Below are 22,396 nucleotides of genomic sequence, written 5' to 3'. Positions count from 1 at the left end.
GTGCTGAGGCTGAGCTGGTGTGTGTCAGTACAAATGTTTTAATGCTTTTTATCAGATCAGGCCACTTAAAGCTAGGATCCGGTCGATGGTCCACTCTGGTGAATAGGTAATGTCATTAACTCAGGCTTTGATTGGCAGATGCAGCCAGAGTGAGGCATCATGGGATTGATTCACCGCCCCTGGCTCTACTATGATGTTGGGTTTTATAAAATCACTTATTGGTTTATTAAATATTGATATTGACTTTCCTAGAGTAGGTTGGGCCTATATTTTCATTATATATAACATCAAAGATGTAGGTAAAGTCAGCCGTAAGATGGTTGAAGTATTTAGTTTAGCTGTTTTAAAGGGATAGTTCACTCATAAATAAAAGTTCTGTCATTGTTTGCTCATTCTTCACTTGAGGCAAACCAGTTTGAATTTCTTTCTACTGTTGAACAAAAAAAGAAGATATTCTGAAGAATGTAACCACTGGCTCCCATATTTGTTTTTCCTGTACTTGATTTCCAGCGTTCTACGGTTTGGTTAAGCAGAAAGTTTTTGGTTAAACTACCCCTTTAAATACTGTATGACACTCTGTGGTTTCCTTTTGTAAATATGTATTGTATAACAGATAGATACATTAGGTACACACCATTTACAATAATAATTAATAGATTATTTACAATGGTACCAATAAAGAAACAAACAAACAAAAAACAAAACAACAGAAATCAAAACAATAATATACTAGATAAAGAAATTGAGAGAGTGAAAAGGAGAAAAAAAGACAATAGCGATTTAGATATTTAATACATTGTTATTATATATATATATATATATATATATATATATATATATATATATATATATATATATATATATATATATATACCCAAAAAGTTAAGGTAGCTTAAACCATTTGAGGAAACCGATTGCTACAAACCATTTAAGTTAAAAAATCTTGTCTGACTACTGAGAGCTTACTCAAAACTCTTTAAATGAGTAGAATAAACTTTCAGTCAGTTTGGAGTTAACTACACTTATTTTTAACACCAGTTGACTGTTGGGTTTTACAGTTTAAAGATACATACATATATATATATATATATATATATATATATATATATATATATATATATATATATATATATATATACATTACATTAATAGAGTAGTAATCTCTGTACATTGTTACAGAGATTACACATATTAAAGGTTGTTTTATGAAAGTTTTGAGTGCATCTCTTGCATAGATGCTACAAAAATGGGTTTGCAATTAGTACATTTAAATGTATTATTATGAAATCTACAAAATAATAAAATTAGAATACGTTTATTTATAAATCAGATATTAAAATTTGTATTAAAAAACTAAAATAATAAGTTCTGCATTCACATTAAAATTCAAATAATATTTGATACAAATAAATTAACATCTTGCCAAGTCATGCATAGTTGCATGACTTAAACAAGTGAGGAGGAGTTTCAACATTATTCTGATAAATAGAGCAATTTTTTTTTATCAAAATCTGATCCATTTTTTTTCTTTAACAAGTTTTTGGCTGGATGAATGTTTTGAGCTATACCCCTTAAACGTCTTTTTTTTTTTTTCAATTTAACGTCAGCTTTTTTCGACGTGTTTTAGCGCCATCTGCCAGCACAATGTGTACGACAACATTTTTACTTTTATTAATTTTTTTATCAATTAATTTGTATACTTTTTTGTGATTTTATGATGATTTAAAATGTATTATTTTGAAGCAAAACTCAAGTTAGGATACTGAAATATAAAACTAAATGTCAGTTCTGAACAAACAAACTAAAAATAATAACTTTGTTTTTGTTTAGTGACGGACTAAACCACACCTTTTTCAGAAACAGAGGCCATGGATAAATTTGTTCAACCAGGACAGAATCCTCGACCGCTAATGAATACAGGAACACCTCATCAACAAGCTAAAAAACTGGTTAGTGTACTTTTAAAAGAGGAAGTCATATTCCCAGTTCTTTGTCTCTTTGCCTCTTTCATATATTTACCAAGATAACATTTTATTGAATTTTTCTAGTTTAGAAATTATATACAATTTATTGAAGTTTAAATAAAGTTAGAAGAAATGGCAAAAACAACAAAATAACTCTAAAATTAAATATTAAATTGATTTCAAATCCTATCAATAATACCTTATCTTAGTATCTTAAATTTGTGTTCAATTTTGTGTTGAATGAGATGTTCTTTACAAAATATTTTGGAAATTATCAGTTTAATTTAGTCTCTCCTCTATATTTTATATGAATGATCATGATCTTGGAATCAATGTGCTCAGAAATAAAGGTAAAAAAGCAGTTACTGGGGTGGTATTTCAGGGACTAATGTGGACCTTTTACACACAAAAAAAATTCTGGGTTATTTCAACTCAAAAATGAAAAAAAAAAAAAAAGTTAAATCCAAAGCATTGGGTTAATTAATTCATGACCGATTCATTTAATAAAAAAAAATGTAACCTAGCCGTCACTTTTGTCCATATTTTACTCATTTCTGGGTTGAAATAACCCAGTATTAAAGTTACAGCTAGTTGCAGCTTTACTAAGAGTTTCTAAGAGTGTATTGAACCCCCCCCCCCCCCCCCCACCACCATTTATTTGCTATATGGTACAAAGTGAATAAAAGTCAATCTGTTCCCATTAATTATCAATGCTAGTGTTGTTAGCTGAATAATATCTCAGCAGTCTGTATAGGTAAAACATTTGAGTGTTTTCTTCTATAACAATAGAGTTAAAGGCATAATTATAAGCCCCCCTGTATATGTCTTTCTCCAATTTCTGTTTAACAAAAAGACACATTTTCCCAACACATTTCTAAACATAATAGCTTAGTAATTAATTTCTATTAACTGATTTATTTTATCTTTGCCATGATGACTACATAATATTTCACTAGTTATTTTTCAAGACACTACACCAACAGTGAAAATCACTAAATGAAATAAGTTAGTTAAACTGATAATTAAAAAAAAAAAAAAGTTACTTTAACTCAATAAAAAAAGAGCTATGGTAACCCATAAACCGATTATATCAAGCAGAACTCTAATCAAATGAGTTATGAATGAATGAATTATACTTTTTTTGTGTTAACTCTAATGCTAGAAGGAATACAAACCATTTTAGTATCTTTAGTTGTTCGGGATTAATTTAAGTTAATTGAACTAATAGTGATTTTATAACCAAACTTAAAATGCTTAAGTTAATAATACCTCCGAATAAAAAAATTCAAACTAATAAAAACTCCAAAGGTTTGATGATATAAACACGTGTATGTGACACAAGATATAAGTTTACCTTACTCAAACCGTTTTGTTTCAAGTTTCAAGGTTCAGTTTGCCGCGATCGGTTTCCTCAGACAGTTTGAGTTAACTTATCAGGTTTTACAGTGTAGTGTTCAGCTTAAAGTGACATTTAATGGCTTAACTAGGTTAATTAGGCAAGTTATGGTAATTAGGCAAGTCATTGCATAATGATAGTTTGTTCTGTTTTAATTTAGCTAACAATATTAACCTTAAAAAATGTCAAAGTGCTTTTATTGTAGCCGAATTAAAACAAATAAGACTTTCTTCAGAACTAAAAATATTATCAGAAATACTGTAAAAATTCCCTTGCTCTGTTAAACATCAATTGAGAAATTAATACATTTTTTTTTTTTAATCACATGGAGGGTGAATAATTTTGGCTGTACAGCAGAATCACATACAGCTTAAACCCTCCAGAGTGTAAAATGAGTTTATTCACTCTGTGAGTGAGTGGACGTGTAGAGCTGATCACAGCAGTCTAGAGCTCGTCTGCCTTATATTAATCCTGAAAGGTTACTCACCCTCTGTTCCTGCAGCCTCCAGCCAGAAACTGCTGACTTATGGACAAAAGCAGTAATTTAATTAGATGTGCCTTTGAGTGCTCTATGTGTCCACTTCAGCGAGTTAATAGCAATAAATGTCAACAATCGCTTGTAAATCACTTTAATCTGAACAACTGCACAACAAAACAGGAAAATGAAAATCGATTTATTATTCGCTCCAAAAATATTTAGACCTTAATTTATGAATCATGGGTTTTGGTTACAGTACGTACAGTTGGAGTCAGAATTATTAGCTTCCCTTTGTTTTTTTTTTCTTTTTTAAATATTTCCCAAATTATGCTTAACAGAGCAAGGAAATTTTCACAGTATGTCTGATAATATTTTTTCTTCTGGAGAAAGTCTTGTTTGATTTATTTTGGCAAGAATAAAAGCAGTTTTTAATTTTTTAAACAACATTTTAAAGTCAAAAGGTCAAAATTATTAGCCCCTTTAAGCTACTTTTTTTCCGATACAGAACAAACCATCTTTATACAATATCTTGCCTAATTACCCTAACCTGCCTAGTTAACCTAATTAACCCAGTTACGTTGTTCATTATCTTATGTTATTATTATTATAGGTTATTAGAGAACACGAGTTTCAGTCTAACATCACGATAAACTTGTGTGCAATTCAACTTCCTGCCGTGGGCTTTTTTATGTCTGACGAGGAACAGACACTGTCAGCTCAGGTTATTATCATGCAGGCAGAATAGAGAAGCACTTTACTTTGTCAGTCTAATCCAGTCTCTTGTTTATTTTTATTTCTACAAAGCTCAAAGTCTTTATAGTGCATAACATTGTAACATATTTACAGTCTTTTGCTTTTAAAAATCTTAAAGGAAATGTTTCAGATAGACATTCAGTTAAATATTATTACAGGATGCACTGATGAAGCACAAATAGTAAACATATTTTAACAAATTATAAGGCTTCCTGTCACTGTAAATATTTTCCAGGTGATGTTTGACAGCAGGTTTGACATTTTTCACAGTATTTCCTATTATATTTTATATATGTAATGTATTACATACTTACTTACTTACTCCCAGGGCCATTTATATTGAGGTTGATATTTAGCACCGCCATGTTGGTCTTTCGTAACATCTAATTTTTTAGATGTAGGACCAGGACATTTACACATGCACTATGGACAATTTAGGTTACCCAGTGCATCTGTAGCAACTGTCTTTAAACTTGTGGGGGAAACCAGAGCACCTGGAGGAAATGGGGAGAACATGCAAACTCCACACAGAAATGTCAACTGACCCAGCCGGGGCTTGAACGAGTGACCTTCTTGCTGTTAGGCAACAGCCCTACCCACTGCACCACTATGTTGCCCGATATATATATTCATTCATTCATTTTTTTCGTCAGCTTAGTCCCTTTATTAATCCGGGGTCGCCACAGCGGAATGAACCGCCAACTTATACAGCAGGTTTTACGCAGCGCATGCCCTTCCAGCCGCAACCCATCTCTGGGAAAAAAAAAAAAAAAAAAAAAAAATATATATATATATATATATATATATATATATATATATATATATATATATATATATTAAATACTAAATATATATTAAATATTATTATTAAATATTATTATGTGAGTCTTAATAATAAATATATTAAATATTATTATGTGAGTCTTAATAATATATATATTAAATATTATTATGTGAGTCTTATTTCTTTCGTTTTAGATTTAAATTTTTTTTTACTTGAAGTCTATTTATTTACTTTTAGTTTGGCTGGATATTATATTGCCTGGATATATCAATGCTTTAAAACATCATAAAAAACTTTTTTATGAGTATATCAATCCGATTAAAACAACACATGCTCATTGGAAATACTTGCTTTGGTCTTGTGAAACGTAAACTTTAACATATATCTGACTGTATAGTTCCTAGTTAAAACTATGAGGCGGTATGTCGTCAGTAACTTTTGTTTCTTTTTCCCACAAATGAGATGTAAAGGGTCAAGGGTTTTTTTTCGACGAAAAAGGAATTCAAGACTTCAAACTTAGATATTGTTTGATACTAGTTGCAGATGTCTGGGTAGAGAACCCTGAGCTTGGAGATAATTGAGCCCAGAGCTCCGCATGGTCATTTAGCATAAAAGGGGGTCCAAGATCAGGTCGGTTTCAATTTAGTTCAATTTAGTTAATTCAGTTCACCTATAGCTCATGTCTTTGGACTGTGGGCAAAACCGGAGCACCGGGAGTAAACCCACGCCAACACGGGAGAACACGTAAACTCCAATCAGCCAGGACTTGAACTAGCGACCTTCTTGCTGTGAGGCAACAGTGCTAGCCACTGTGTCGCCTGCAACGTATTTTACGTGTCACAAAAATGTTGGCTAAGGTATTTCTAATGCCTATTTTTGATTAAGTAGTTGCTGAGTACAGTTCAATGAATGGCCACTAGTTTCACAAACATCAGAGCTTTCCAAATTCAACATACAGCCGCTTCATGCATTTATTTTATAGAGCTTAACAAATTATTAACACCAGCATTTACATTTTTATTTGGATAGGCAGGAGCTACATAAATAATCAAGATTACGTAAAAGTGGATCTGTGCAACGGTACCTTATTTGAGTACATCTTGCATCACAAATGTAAAAAGTGTTAGATATATAAGTTACATCTACTCTGAATGCACGCACACATTGACGTTCTTATGTTTCTCCCAGTAGTGACACTCTTCTGGAAAGCTGGACAGAGTGAAGCTCTCCTTGTGTCGACTGACGGCGTGAATCAGAAACCCTGCTAACTGCTTCTCCAGCATCTCCACCACAGCTTTAGCGTCTCCTTTCCTGGCAGGACCCTCCATCATCTGTTTGATGCTCTCATTGGGCACCAGCTGAGGGTCACTGCAGTATGAGACCACCAGGTGTGTTTCGTTTCCTTGAGAAACTTCCAAATATTTCTGTCCGGACACGCACTGAAAGTTTTGTCCGGCTCTCAAGTTGCTAATTTTGCCCATGTTGCTGATGACTCTGATGGACCAGCAAACCCAGTCGAACTTCTTCGTCAGGAAGTCCAGCAGTTCTTTGGCTGTTTCCTGAAGGTTTGCTTCCTCCTTTTCCTTCAGGAGCCTCTTGATGTCTAGTTCAGCTTGCTCTGGGAATGATTGCACACATTTCTCAATGGTTTCCTTCATTTTGGTCTCGATCTCCTGGATCTTGGTGCTCCACTCTTGGATCTTCTCCTGCTCCGCTTCTTCTCCCTGAGTGAGGAAACAATATCCCAGCAGAGCGATTATTCCCAGACAGAGCAGCTCCTTCAGCCGCACACAGAAATCTTCCAGAACTCTTCTGTTTCTGGCCTCGTATTGCTCCACAACCTCCAGGATTGGCTCCCCGAATGTGCTGTTCCCCATCACAGCATCGTAAAGCAAACACAGATTCTTTTCACCACCTGTTATGAAAAAATGATCCAAAAACAAGCGTTTTTTGACCTCCTTATACTCTGGTTTGGCCTCCAGAATGTCAATGTATTTTCTAAACTGATTACGCATATTTTCCTCCACAGAGAAGAACTGAGTATCCAGGCGTCTCCTCCTTATCTCAGAGTCAATGTCCTGCAGTTGACATGAGAGGACGTCTAGTTTGCTTCTCACGACTAGAAACTGATCTTTGACATATGTGACCTCCTTGCTTTCAACGTTGTTGAGGACGAGTTTGAGGACGGGAGCTGCAGCTTCAAAAAGTGGACTCAGTCCTCCAACAGCGCTGGCCAACACCTCGGCTCCTTTCTCAAACATTTCCATCACTGCTTCAATCGCCTCCTTCTTCTGCGCAACAACCCGCTCTAGTGGACTGGACATTTCTGAAAAATCATAATCACAAAATACTTTTAAGACAAATTTGTATATGATTTAAACCAGGGGTGCCCAATCCTGTTCCTGGAGATCTACCTTCCTGTTCAGCTCCAACCCTGACCAAAAACAACTAAACCAACTAAGGTGCACATGGTAATTAAAGACAAGTGTGTTTGATCCAAGGTTGCAGCTGAACTCTGTAGGAAGGTAGTTCTCCAGGAACAGGATTGGGTACAACTGATTTAAACAATAGATCAGGGGTGGCCAAACTAGGTTCTGGAGCTCCGGTGTCCTACATATTCTAGTTCCATCCCCAATTAAAACACACCTGAACCAGCTAATCCAGCTCTGTCTAGGTATATTAGAAACTTCCAGGCAGGTGTGTTGAAGCTAAGTTGGAGCTAAACTATGCAGGACAACATCCCTCCAACGAGCTAGTTTGTGAATCTGTGCAATAGATATTTGCATAAGTGATGCTTTAATAACAAATTTCAGGAGGAGCATGTGGAGATGTTCTGACAACACTAATTTATAATTGTCAATTATTTGTTCATTCATTTCATTTTCCTTTGGCTTAGTCTCTTATTTATCAGTGGAATAGACTGCCAACTATTCCGGCATGTGTTTTACACAGTGGATGCCCTTGCAACTGCAACCCAGTACTAGGAATACTCTCATATTCACACACACACACACACCCACACACACTCCTACACTATGTTCAATTTAGTTCATCCAATTCACCTATTAGCGGATGTCTTTTGACTGTGAGGGAAACCAGAGCACCCGGAGGAAACCCATGCCAACACGAGTAGAACAAGCAAACTCCACACAGATATGCCAACTGGCCCAGCAGGAACTCAAATCAGCAATCTTCTTGCGGTGAGTGCTAACCACTGAGTCCTCCTGCCACCCATTGACAATCATTCTATTATTCAATCAGCATAAGACCAAACCCCTTTAAATAATCAAGTATGTCCTACCTCTATTATCTCTCAATTTCAGCATCCTTCTACCACCTTAACTACACGCATTTAAACCTGTTTCCTACCTAAATGTGAGACGGCACAGCATTCTGAGGCCAGGCTAGACACTGTGCTTTGACCTCTATATTTCTCTCTCTCTCTGTCCTTGGCTAGTGGAATAACACTGTGTCTTTCTGAGCTCAGGGCCGTCTCCCTGTACATCTTGCCAAATATGGATATTCCTTATTCAGTAAAATTTCAGGGGAACTCGTGAAATGGATGTACACAGTATGGGATGTGTATATCAGAGCCCCTAGTTTTTCATGAATTCTTTTGGTAAATTTTTTTTTTCGGGGGGATAAATATGACTCAGGGATTGCCAACCTTATCAATGTCATGGAAGAGTTTATTCTCGTTAACTGCAGTGAAAGAGTAAAACAAAATTATTTATCGATTATTTATTTATTATTTATACCAGCCATGCATGTAAAGCACAATTCACAACTCCAACAAGTTTGTGACCCTTCAATTTGGTCATGTCCAGTGGTCGTCATCCTTGAACCAACCTCCATCATTCTAAGCAGCTTGCTTTTCTGTCTGTTCCATTGCTCTGTTTGTTAGATGTTTGCTCCCACTTTTGTTTGCAGTCTAAAGTGTGTCAAATGGACAAAACGCTGATTTCGCAACACAGGATGTTTAATTCCTTCTTTGCATTGACTTCACATATGAATTCCTCACACTTCATCCAAGTCTGCTTACTGAGGGTGCAGGTTCATTTTTCAAGAGACACTCAAATACATCATGTTCTCTGTCATGGAAACATTAAAACAAATAATTGCTAACTGAAATTTTGTGTTGAATTCAGCAATTGCAAAATTGCGAAAAACTAGGGGGTCTGAGATGTATACAGTGTACAGTACACTGTCAAAAATGCTATAGAATGTACAGTATTACTGGCAATTTTGGTTGGCACTAATACTGTAAAATGTACAAGTGCACTGTAAATTAACAATTACAGTTGTGCTGTAAAACTACAGCATTGTAAACCAAAATTGCCAGTAATACTGTACATTTTACAGCAATGTTTTACAGTGTGTACAGTGCATCTGGAAAGTATTCAAAGCGCTTCACTTGTTCCACATTTTTTATGTTACACAGACTTATTCCAAAATGGATTAAATTCATTTATTTCCTCAATTCTACACACAATACTCCATAATGACAATGTAAAAGAAGAGTTTTTGAAACTGTTACAAATTTATTAAAGATAAAAAAAACCTGAAAAATCACATGTACAGACATATTCACAGCCTTTGCTCTATACTTTGTTGATGCACCTTTGGCATCGATTACTGCCTCAAGTCTTTTTGAATATGATGCCACAAGCTTGGCACACCTGTCTTTGGGAATTTTTGCCCATTCCTCTTTTCAGTACCTCTCAAGCTCCATCAGGTTGAATGGTGGAGGTCGCTCACTATGCTCATTGGAACTTTCAGAGCAGCACAAATTTTTCTGTAACCTTCCCCAGCCTTGTGCCTCGAGACAATCCTGTCTCGGACTTCTACAGACAATTCCTTTGTCTTCATGCTTGGTTTGTGCTTTGACATGCACTGTCAACCTTGGGACCTTATATAGACAGGTGTATGCCTTTTCAAATCATGTCCAATCAACTGAATTTACCACAGGTGAACTCCAATTAAGCTGCTGAAACATCTCAAGAATGATCAGTGGAAACAGAATGTACCTGAGCTCAATTTAGAGCTTTATGGCAAAGGCTGTGAATACTTCTGTACAAGTGATTTTTTTATCAGCTTTTTTATTTTTAATAAATTTGCTACAATTTCAAAAAATCTTTTTTTTACATTGTCATTAGGGGGTATTGAGAGTAGAAATTTGTGGAAATAAATTTATTTAATTCATTTTTAAAAAGTCTGTAATATAAAAAATGTGGAAAAAGGAAGCGCTATGAATACTTTCCGGATGCACTGTATGTATGTATGTATGTATGTATGTATGTATGTATGTATGTATGTATGTATGTATGTATGTATGTATGTATATATATATATATATATATATATATATATATATATATATATATATATATATATATATATGTATGTACATATATATATGTATGTACATATATATACACACACACACACACACACACACACACACACACACACACACACACACACACACACACAAGGTTTCTTAATATAACCCACATTTTTTATATGAATTATGCATGGAAATTGTGATGTACAGTATTTATTTCATAGTCCATTGAATCAGATAAGCTATTCTTTCTTGGTTTTATGTTCACCTAAATTTTGTAAAAAAAATGTTTATGGACAGCATAAATACAGGAACATCAGGGGTCAAGTGAAATGTTCTGTTTCTTACACAGATTAAATGATCAGACAGGCATCAGAGGACATTTAAAATGGCAAAATGGACTCATACCACATTAACTATTACATTTTTGTCATCAAATGAGGCATTGCCTGCATTTTGAGAGAGTTATGTATCTGAATTTTGTGTCTCACTGCAATAGAAGTGAAGTGTCCACATAATTACAATCATAATACAATGACATACACAGAGGACCATTAAAAATAATGAGAAATGACATTTTGAGCAAATACATATTTAAACTGTACCCTGCACATATACACATCTCATACTGTATTTCACGATTATTAATAGGTATAAATCCTGAATAAACCATACACCCTTAATGGTATGTATTTTGATCAACTATGCATCAAACTGACAAATAAATGTTACAAATAATGCATAATTTATTTTTCATGTTATATTTGTAGATACAGATATCAGGACACACCTTGCTTAACTCTCTCTAGCTCAGTCTGTAATGCAGTCTGCCTCATGTGTCCTAATTATGCGCATCCTTGACATCACATTAAGATCATCATCTCTAGCAAAACATATTTTAAATGTATTTCTCACGTCTCTCGGGATGAGGAGCTCCTCCAAATTGCCAAATGATCCCTCCGGGTTCAGGTTCGACTTCAAAGCAAGATGCCGTGAATCGTGATCATTTGCCGAGTGTGGAAAAGATGTGCAAACGCGCGCGCGCGCGCGTGAGAGAGATAGACACGGAGAGAGTTGCGCGCACTGGTTTGGAGTGGTTTTGGAAAGCTGTTGGTAACTGACGGATCAATTTGCTTCATATTTGACTGCAGTGTTTTTTTTATAGTTTGTTTACGGTCTGTGATGTTCGGCTCGGAGATCAATTTTTACACGAGGTGGTTTAATTGCAGATTATTTTTGCATCGTGCGCAATATCTCACGCGCTGCTGGATTAAAATGAACGTGCGCAGATTTGGGATTTTGGATTTCAATAAAGGTATTTCACATAATATTTTATGGTATATATTACATTCTGCATTTTTATACTGTTTTATAGAGTCTATTTTCGTTATGTTTGACACAGAATGATATTCGAGTGTCTTGTCTTTGATGGACAGCTTGTGCTCTTTTACATTTAATGAAAACGTTAATCATTTTTATTGTATTATATAACTTTAGAATATTGTAAAATATCTGCCATTAAATTATTAGACTAGTTGTGATATTGTCCTTCATAAATATTTAAAGGTGTCAAAATAGCATAGTGAATCCTTTTTGACGTTTGCAGCATAATTGTCCTGAAAATTTTACTGCTGGTCAAAAAATATTGATTGTTACTGATTTGAAATATGTAAGTTTTGTTTGAAATATGAAATACTGATTAAAGAACAAGGCTGCAGCATAGTTTAATTTAAAGCCTTTTGTTTGCAGCCATTTAAAGGACGCCAGTTATTGGTATGAAAAAACATTTTATAAAATTGTTCACGAAATAATTTTTATTAGAAATTCTATAAAGACTGTCCACACGTAACCGCCTTCATTTTAATTATATTCAGGGACGTAATTCGAAGTGTTTTTATATTATTTTTGTTTAATAAAAAAAAAAAAAAAAAAAAATATAAATATATATATATATATATATATATATATATATATATATATATATATATAGAAAACATTTAGTAAAATATTATTTACTGTCATCATGAGAAAAATAAAATAAATCAGTTATTAGAAATTTATTTAGAGAGTTATTAAAACTATTATGTTTAGAAATGTGTTGAACAAATCTTCTCTCCGTTATATAGAAATTGGGGAAAAATAAACAGGGGGGCTAATAATTCTATAACTTCAACTGTATATATATATATATATATATATATATATATATATATATATATATATATATATATATATATATATAAATATGTGTGTGTGTGTGTGTGTATGCATGTATATATAACTTATTTAAGCTGTTTTGAACTTGGTGTTTAACAGAAAAAAATGCATATATGCTATTGGAGTTTTGGCTTAATGTTTTAAAGTTATAATGTCACTCCTGCTTGATCATTGTAACTTGGAATATGCACTGACAATAAATGAATGTATTAATATTATGTGGCTTAGACATGATACATTCTCTTCAGCATTCTTCTACATTTTTATCTTTCTTCAGTCACAAAGGAGGGCTCTCTGACAGGGTCAGGATTTGGTCGAAGAGTCACAGAGAAAAGTCACATTAGGTAAAGCAAAACTTTTAATTTCTTAAACTACGATTGATTTTCTTGTTTAGACTTGTTTTGGTTTACATGTTCTTTTTAGGTTTTGTTCACCTATAGCTTAATGCCACGAGAGTCAGTGTTACTAAATAAATAAATAAATTGTATAATAATGGCTTGTCGGATAACTAGGCTGGCTAATTCAGTGATGCACATTTGATATCAGTCATAAGAGGCTAAGATGCCATTGCACTCTTAATAATAATGGTTCTTTATTGGTATTGATTGTTCCATTAAAAACCTTTAACATATTTTATCAAAAACAATTTGCACTTGTTCTTTAAAGGAAAATTAAGATATTTTGCATCACTGAGAAATCTACCTTCACCCCCCTTTTTTATTCTTCCTGATACCTTTTTTGCTCTATAAAGGGAAATTTTCATCTGCTTGTTGTGTTTAGGACATCTAGTGTCAGGATAAGGAAAAAACGTGTAGTAAAATAAGATTTTATCTACCCTAAATAAATAAAAAAAATCTATTACCTGTGCTTAAAATATTAAAATACTTTTTTATATAGTGGAGCTTTACTACATCCATCTATGTTTCACTAGGTCAAAATAATGACTTTAATTTTAAATTGTGCATCCAATGAAAGGGTTGGCACAATTACAGAGTCTATAAAATATAAATCATAATTTATCAAATTAATAACATGAATTCAAAATTTTTTCTTTGACAATTTCTAATATTTTATGTCATTGCATTTAATTTTACAGTGCAACTAAAGAAGACTTAGGGCTGGGCGATATGGCAAAAATGCAATCTCCCTAATTATTTTCCATATTGAACAATAACGATATATATTTCAATATAAATTGTTAATGTTCCCAGATTTAAGAGTTCCCAACAATAACTGAAACCACAAAAATTAGAGGGTCCGTTAAATGACAACATTTACGGCAGCCGAAAATTCGGTGCATCTCTAAAATCAACACACTTTTAAAAATTCCCATTGTTGCACATTTCTGCTGTGTGATTGGCTCTTAGATCAGCATAAAGTAAAAAAAGTCTAGAGCTTATCATTGTTATTGACTAATGTTATTGTGATTTAATAAAATATTGTTTATCAGCCCAGTCGTGAGTGGACTTTCCATGTGATTTACCTCAGCTGCTAAATCAAAGCATTTTATCTAAAAATTTTACATTCTCAGAAGACTGTGATTTAAAGTTTGCCAGCATTTCTCAGCTTCAAATGACAAGAAAGTGTATGTATTTCTTATAGCTTTTTATTCATAATAGTACATGACACAACAGCAAAAAAATATTACAATAGAACCGCTCTCTACATAGAGGTTTAAAGCACTTTAAGTCATAGAATATGATATCTGTTACATTTTATGGCATTGAATTTACATTTTTATCAATCCGAGTACATGTGGTATAATTATAGTTTCATGAAGCTTTTAGGTTCAAGCTTTTGCAGGAATATATTAGGAATGGGTACATTTTTGGGTATGAGTAGGCCCACACGAAATTTGTGCGTGCAGAATTCTGCAGATTTTTAGCCCATCATTAATTCTGTTTATTTACTTGCGTAAAAGCATGTAAATCTATATTTATTCAGTTTTTAAATTAATTTAAGTAATATTATTGACTAATATGAAAATGTTTATCTGATTTATGTACAATGCAGTGTGTACAGTAATATTTTCGGTCTTTTAGTAGAGATATTAGATGAGAGACTTGCTTTTTATTTACCAAATAAAGTGAATCTAATTGGATTTGCATTTTAAGCATTAAATAAAAGTTAAAAAGATATTTTTTATTTTACATATTAAGGTTTTAGTTATGATAGTCCCAATAATTCAGCAGAAATCAGCAGATTTATACCAAAATTGTCCACAGAAATAGCAAAATACATCCGCAGATTCCGTCTGCCCCTAGGTATGAGTACAGTATTTGTTTTTTCTTTCTATTACGAAAGTCAAAGGTTACAGGTTTTCAGCTTTCGTCTAAAAAATCTTCAAAAACTGAATAAAGAAACTCTTAAATGTTGAGGTTGAGTAAATAGTGAGTACATTTACATTTTACTGTCAACTATTCCTTTAATCTATAGCTCAAATAACATAAATAATGTCTGCAAATCTCAGTTCTGTTGTTGTTCATAAATATCAGTTTTGATGCTTTACAATGAGAAATGAGGACATTGACATGTCACATCAGAGTCCTTGCTGTCCTTACTTGTGTACAAATTCATTTACACAACATGCTAAATCATGACAGTAGCTATTTTTCCATCCAAAGATAATATGTAAAGCTGGAATACTGCATAAAACATTTGCCAATGAAGATTTCCATCCAATGTGTCAAAAAAAAAAAAGAAAAAGAAAATGACAATTTCTGATAAACTGGAGTCAAATATCAAAAAAGAAAAATGGAATTTGGTGTGGTAGGAGAGGCCACTGTAGGCTTTTTAGGTAAAGTTTATTCATAAGCTAATTTCGAGAGGATCGCAAGCTTATGGTTGCTTGCAGCCGGTCCCACATTCAAATTATGATTCACCAATCAGACGATTTCTAAGCCACTATCAATAACCTAAGTTCCATATAACAGCCATCTTGGTTTTGAAGAATCCTTCAACCCCTACTCCTCCTCCTTTCCTAGATGGGTGGCACAGTGGCCCAGTGGTTAGCACTGTTCCCTCATAGCGAGAACGTCACTGGTTCTAGTCCTTACCAAGCCAGCCGATATTTTTGTGTGGAGTTTACACGTTCTCCCTGTGCTCGCGTGGGTTTCCCCTGGGTTTCACAGTTTCCTCCCACAATCCAAAAGCATGCAACTTAAGTTAACTGACTAATCCAAATCTGCACATAAACATGCTCCTAGTAAGTATCTATTAAGAGCAATCACTATCTGTTTATTAGCTACTACAGCAGGGGAGTTCGAGATCTACCTGAGCTCAAACTCCCCTCTCACCTTGCAAACTGGAGGGGTCCTCGGGCTTGAGGATCTTTTGGGCTCAGGGCTCTCTCCTGGGAGCATGCCAAACAAGCTTTGTAATTAATTATCAGCTAAGTGCGACATTTTGCATTATATAATACATTTCTTGCACCACAGAAGATGAAACGCAGTGAAAACATGGTTGCATTTGGAGCACAGAAAAACAGTTCTGGAGGTTAATAATACTGAACTAAGGCCCCGTTTACACTAGTGCGTTTTAGTTTTAAAACAGCGTTTTGGAATTAAAACGATCCGCGTCCACACTAGCATTTCACCCAACGTTTCTAAACAGCTCTCTGTCTACACCTAAACGACCGAAACGCACATCGCGTGAAACATCGTTTTAGTTAAGCGCAAAGATAGGTTAATAATTAATGTATCCATGTGCATTCTGTATATTGACTGATCGCTTGCCTTTATTTCCTATAATGTATAAACTTATTGTACATTATACTTTTATAATGGCCATTATTGATTATTAAAACTGATATTCAGCAAAACAGAGGGTGTTTCGTGTTTTCTTGTTTCGTGTCCTCGGGAGTCTGTTTTCCTTATCAAACTTGCAAAGTCTGAACTGAAAAGGAGAGGAGGCAGGACTAAACTGTGTGTAACGTTAGGCTACTTAATATTGAGGAAAAGCCCCAATCAGATATGCGAATGTTTGCAGCCCCGCCTTCATTTTCAGATGTCTTCGTTTTCCCCCATCCACACCGACTTGTAGCAGCAGCGTTTTAGAATGAAATCGGCCTTTTCAGCGTTTACAAAACGCTCCATTTTCAGCACTCGAAAACTCCGGCATTGTGTGGACGGATGGCGTAACCGTAGCAAAACTTCAACATTTTAAAACGAAAACACATTAGTGTAAACAGAGCCTAAGTTGATAAGAGACTTTGGCTGAGGGAATTTGGAATTTTAGATATTTTACAATGTCATCGGTCCACTGCTTGGTCCATGAATGCCGTCCCATCATAGCCATTTTTGTTATCAAATGATCTGTTAAAGTGTGCTGTTGAGGATGTTTTCATCCATTCTGGGTTGATTTTGAGGCTTAATTTGTCACAACTTATTCTGTGTTTTGATTACAAAGTCATGACACCATATAATCTCAAGGGATACTTACTGCAGAGCCACTTGGGCAGAGCTGAGCTCCAGCAAAGGAAAGCTTGAGCTCCAGCTCCTCCTTCCTTGCACTTCTTTTACAAGTGATGTCAAGTGATGTGGGGTGCGTGTATGCATTAAAACAGCTTATAGGAGGAGGAGTTGGAGCTCAAGTTCCCCCTCATTGGAGCCCAAGAGGCTCTGCAGTGAGCACTGTCTCTATAATCTTGCTTTCTTGATTGTTGCGGGTTTTCCTTGTTGGGAAGAGGTAAAATTGGTAATGTTTACTGTTGATTATAATGGAAGTCAATTGGGCAAAAACAGCCATGAACATAACCAAACGGTAGTAAATTTAAACAGTACACAAGGGTTAAGTATATTTTATGTGATATTCCAATATGCACATAAAACATATAGTATGTGGGTGTCTAGTGGGAGCTAGAATCTAATAATATAAAAATACATAGGATAAATAGACAGAAAAATGGGTTAAAAACTCAAATCGCTCTTAACTCTTTAACACTTCTGTCATTTTCTTAGCCACATCTTTCATTTTCTCCTCCCACTCGATGCGTAGAGCTTCCTCATCATCCCCGACGATACCGGCGTAGCCCATTAGAGCAATAAGGCCGATGCAGAACAGATACGAGAGCCGCGTGCAGAGGTTTTCCATGATGCGCCGATCGCCCTGCGAATGCTTCATGTACACCTCTAATATGGGCTGACAGAAGATCTTGGATTCGCCCATGACTCCACCATAAAGCGTGTGCAGGTTCTGGTCACACTGATTGATCACGAAGCTCATTTCAAACTCCTTCCTCCGCTGTTCATGTCCTGACGACGCCGCCACAGTGTCCATAAATTTGCTAAATTGATTGCGAATGTTTTCTTCTACACGACAGTAAAGTCCGTCCACCGTCTCCTTCCTGATCTGAAGCAACACATTCTGGTTCTGCTGTGAAATTTCGTCTAGAGCTCGACTGACGCTGCCGAATTCTCGCTTGAGTTTCTGAATGTCTTCATCGTTCACGTGATGCAGAACCACATGAAGGAGAGATCCAGTCACGCCGAAGATGGGATTGACCACCGCTGCTGCTGAGGAGATGGTGGCCACACATTCTAGCACCTTCACCAGACCCCGCTTCAGCTTGTCAGTGTCTTCTGAGATCTCATTTTCAGCCATTATTTTGGAGGAAGACGGCTTTCCAGTGATGTTTACCTTAAGGAGAAATTGACCATGCAAACAATAATTACACTGCGAAATCTGACAATGTTTTTTTTGCAAGCTCTCATTGTTATTTAGGTTGACAATCTGACCATTAATCAACTGAAAAAAAAAAGTTTAGGTAATCTTCAATCAAAGTCTGACTATTTTTCTTTTGCGTTTGGAGTGTTGGTCCTCCTCTGTTTACGTCAGTTTGAGGGTTGCAATATTCTTAACCACTCCCCTTTTACTGTTAGATTGCTATAAGGGAATGATGCGCAAAAGAAAGCCCCGCCCCTTACTCAATACTCCATTTTACTTGTAAGTACATCAACATACTAAAATCTATCTCAGCAACTTCCCTTTCACTCTGACTTTAAAATACTTCTATTATTGCAGAATCTTTCCAAAGCTGTGTGTTTGAGTTTCTTTACAAAAGATGTCGCTATATAAATAAGCATTTTATATTCGGTTCAGTATACCTACTTTTTGTATGGCATTTGAAAATGTTTTGCTTAAATGAAGCTGCTGCAGCTTCCCTCCTGAATGAATCAGCATTTTTAAACCAATCGATTAAATTAATGATTCCATCACATGGATGTCTGCTACATTCATTCTTCCATGTTGGGGCGCCATGCCAAAATTCATCCCGCCATGGCTACATTACAGCTTCTCATTCAAAACATTTTATTTTTTAATAGCAGGTAATAATCGCACCAAAACGTATTAAAAGATAAGTAAATTATAACAACACGAACTTTTCTGTAACCGTAGTAGTGCTGTGCGTCATTTGTTTAACCCTTTAGGGTTACGTGCTGACTGACTGACAGGTGTGTGATGCATGAGGCTAGCAAACAAGGCGTATAGCCGTTTCACTTTAATTCAGGACGCATTAACACCGCTCTGTAGGTCTATTGGAGACGTTCATATATATTCCTAACAATCCTAATAAATGTTGGAGACATAATCTTTTCATAAACGCACTAAATTGCTCTTCAGCAGCGTTTATTTGAGAGCGCACAAGAAGATCTGCGCTTGAGCCGCTTATATTTGAAGGGGCGTGCAAGAGGTTTTGTGCACAAGCAGAGGAAATCGGCACGCAAGCAAAGAGATTCGCATGCTCATAGGCTAGTAATTAATTGCGATTTTGACTTCTAATACTGCGCTCACGACATTTGTCATTGAAATGACGCCACAAGTAGTTGGTAGATCTGTGTAAAAAAAAAAAAAAGATATATTGTTCTTCTGCGAAGGAGTATTTAAATAAATTGTTGGAATTGGCTCAGTGAGTTAATGAGTTTTTTTTTTAAACAATGATTTTAATTAATTGTTTTATGAATTTAAAAACTTGTATTATTCCCCAGCAGGCACTTAACGTCATAAGACTTTAATATTAGGTTAGATTTAGGGTGCTTTCACACTAGCACTCTTAGTCCACACCCGGGTTCGAAGCAGACCGTGCAGAATGACTGCAATGAGCGGACGTCTTTCCATTTTGGTGCTTTGCTTTTATGACCGTCACCTAGCAACAGCCGTAAACAAAAACAGCAGCTCGATAACGTAAAGAAAAAAGATAGTGTGAACACAAACCATTTGAGAAAGTAGCAAGAGGGGACGAACTTGAGTATGGTCCAGGCAATTGAACCAAGTGTGGAAGCACCCTAAGATCATGATGTTGGGTGATGCTGATATTTGGTTGTTTTAAGGTTGCATTGTAAAGTCACCAAAATCCAACACTGAGCCAACATCATAAACCAACTTTATATTGATGTCAAATACTGACATTTATTTCTCAGGTATGGCAACCAAAATCCAACATCCAATAGATGTCATAGTGATAACATCCACACAATGCCAAGCTGTAACATCCTTAGATGTTGATATTTGTCTTTTTTAGGTTGTGCTGGAAAGTGACTAAAATGCAACGTCTGTCTGATGTTGGACACTGATGTCGATCTGTTGATGGGTTCTGACATCAACCCCAATTTCATTTCCTCCCAAAATGCAACATTCCATGACCTTGGGGTACAACGTCAATCTGACATCATATTGACCTCCGGTGCCTTCCTGGGTCATAATGATTGAGCAAATATTTTCAATAAACAATTCAATGACAGACTCAAAGACAGCATCTTATTTCATTCTTGACTAAGTGAGAGTTTTTGAACAAAGTGTTTGTATCTGGATGGATGATTCAATGCTTTGTAAGAACAGTCAATTGTTTAATTATTATTGAATGGACTTCTTATAAATTAATTTTTCTATGAATAAATGTGCTCACTGTGTGATGTTATTATATTAAAATTCTACAATTATTTTTGTGTTCCACAGGGGAAAAATGTGCAGATTTAAAATGTGAGTAAAACTTTTTTAAACATAATAAAATACATTCAATAACGTAAAAAAAAAATCAACATTATTTTCTTTTAATTATTTTCACATCTTAAATGTGAGCAATCTTTCATTTTACAGGCATTGAACTGTCTAAACGCTATTTAGTCGTGAATAATTCTGGACCTAATACTTTTGTTTGATTATCTCTAGTATCTTGGGTACATTTTTCTGATGCAAATATTTTATTTTACAGAAAACTATATTGTTGTTTGCATTTACAGCTCTGGGATCAAGACAGAAGATTTACAGCGCAAGATCAAGCAAAACACAACAGAATAAGATGTGTTTGTTATGATGTGAGTATTTTGTATGGTTTCAGCTGTTGTCTGCCCTGTCATAGCTCCCCCTAGCTGTAGCTTTGTATTTCCTTGTTTGTGCAAAGCATTATTTCACTTTCCTGCCGTTTCCAACCCTTAACCAACAGTACCAAAATAATCTCCAAACTCTGTCATGCAAACCTTAATAACACAATCAGGTTGCTGGTGTGGAATATTGCTGTTCTTACCTCTTTAGATTGCTCCCTCCCTCGACTGCACCTCTTCCCAGCAGTCACTGCAGGATGGACAGTTTCACATGAGCTCAGTGTGGAGGGGTGAACAGATGGACTGTACCATTATCCCAAAGTACCCTGCTGTGCTGAATGAAATATTATCATAACTGTACAAGTCTGTCCGTCTGTCTGTCTGTCTGTCTGTCTGTCTGTCTGTCTGTCTGTCTGTCTGTCTGTCTGTCTGTCTATCTATCTATCTATCTATCTATCTATCTATCTGTCTGTCTGTCTGCATGTCTGTCTCTCTGTCTCTCTGTCTGTCTGTCTGTCTGTCATCTATCTATCTATCTATCTATCTATCTATCTATCTATCTATCTATCTATCTATCTATCTATCTATCTATCTGTCTGTCTGTCTGTCTGTCTGTCTGTCTGTCTGTCTGTCTCTGTCTATCTATCTATCTATCTATCTATCTATCTATCTATCTATCTATCTATCTATCTATCTATCTATCTATCTATCTATCTATCTATCTATCTATCTATCTATCTATCTATCTATCTATCTATCTATCTATCTGTCTGTCTGTCTGTCTGTCTGTCTGTCTGTCTGTCTGTCTGCATGTCTGTCTGTCTGTCTGTCTGTCTGTCTGTCTGTCTGTCTGTCTGTCTGTCTATCTATCTGTCTATCTGTCTGTCTGTCTGTCTGTCTGTCTGTCTGTCTGTCTGCATGTCTGTCTGTCTGTCTGTCTGTCATCTATCTATCTATCTATCTATCTATCTATCTATCTATCTATCTATCTATCTATCTATCTATCTATCTATCTATCTATCTATCTATCTATCTATCTATCTATCTATCTATCTATCTATCTATCTATCTATCTATCATGTTTGTCTGTCATTATGTTCATCTATCCATCCATCCATCTATACATCTGTCTGTTTATTGCC

General features: G+C 35.2%; 3 protein-coding genes and 1 non-coding gene across 15 annotated transcripts in view; 1 reads left to right on the top strand and 3 right to left on the bottom strand.

Annotated features, from left to right (window-relative positions):
• LOC147840416 (uncharacterized) overlaps positions 1-22,396 on the bottom strand; it is a 976,031-nt gene that overhangs the window by 381,600 nt on the left and 572,035 nt on the right. The gene's annotated exons all lie outside the window — the stretch shown is intronic.
• Positions 6,322-11,745, bottom strand: rpz3 (rapunzel 3). 2 transcript variants are annotated; one of them, NM_001111235.2, is given in 2 exon segments: positions 6,322-7,701; positions 11,635-11,745. In NM_001111235.2, a coding segment is annotated over 1 exon segment (1,182 nt). In that variant the 5' UTR covers positions 7,700-7,701; positions 11,635-11,745; the 3' UTR covers positions 6,322-6,517.
• The window catches only part of LOC101886607 (uncharacterized), a 59,769-nt gene continuing 49,007 nt past the window's right edge, over positions 11,635-22,396 (top strand). For 3 of the 11 annotated variants that reach the window (XR_015512220.1, XR_015512225.1, XR_015512227.1), the window contains exons 1-5: positions 11,635-12,034; positions 13,214-13,280; positions 20,890-20,913; positions 21,174-21,248; positions 21,466-22,382. This is a non-coding gene — a transcript (uncharacterized LOC101886607). Of the gene's footprint in view, positions 12,035-13,213; positions 13,281-18,815; positions 18,880-20,889; positions 20,914-21,173; positions 21,249-21,465; positions 22,383-22,396 lie in introns of those variants that run through there. The other 8 variants (XR_015512221.1, XR_015512230.1, XR_015512223.1 and 5 more) reach the window with 6 other exon arrangements.
• Positions 14,525-21,517, bottom strand: LOC100330084 (protein rapunzel-like; the record flags this gene model as incomplete). The annotated part of the gene is given in 6 exon segments (NM_001443366.1): positions 14,525-14,647; positions 14,836-15,414; positions 15,460-15,851; positions 15,904-16,770; positions 16,784-18,573; positions 21,458-21,517. A coding segment is annotated over 1 exon segment (675 nt).

The sequence above is a fragment of the Danio rerio genome, chromosome 16 (genome assembly GCF_052040795.2).
Source record: "Danio rerio strain M-AB ecotype USA chromosome 16, GRCz13ab, whole genome shotgun sequence".
NCBI classification, from domain to species: Eukaryota; Metazoa; Chordata; class Actinopteri; order Cypriniformes; family Danionidae; genus Danio; species Danio rerio.
The sequence above is the reverse complement of the archived record's forward strand: the minus strand, read 5'-3'. Positions and strand labels throughout refer to the sequence as shown.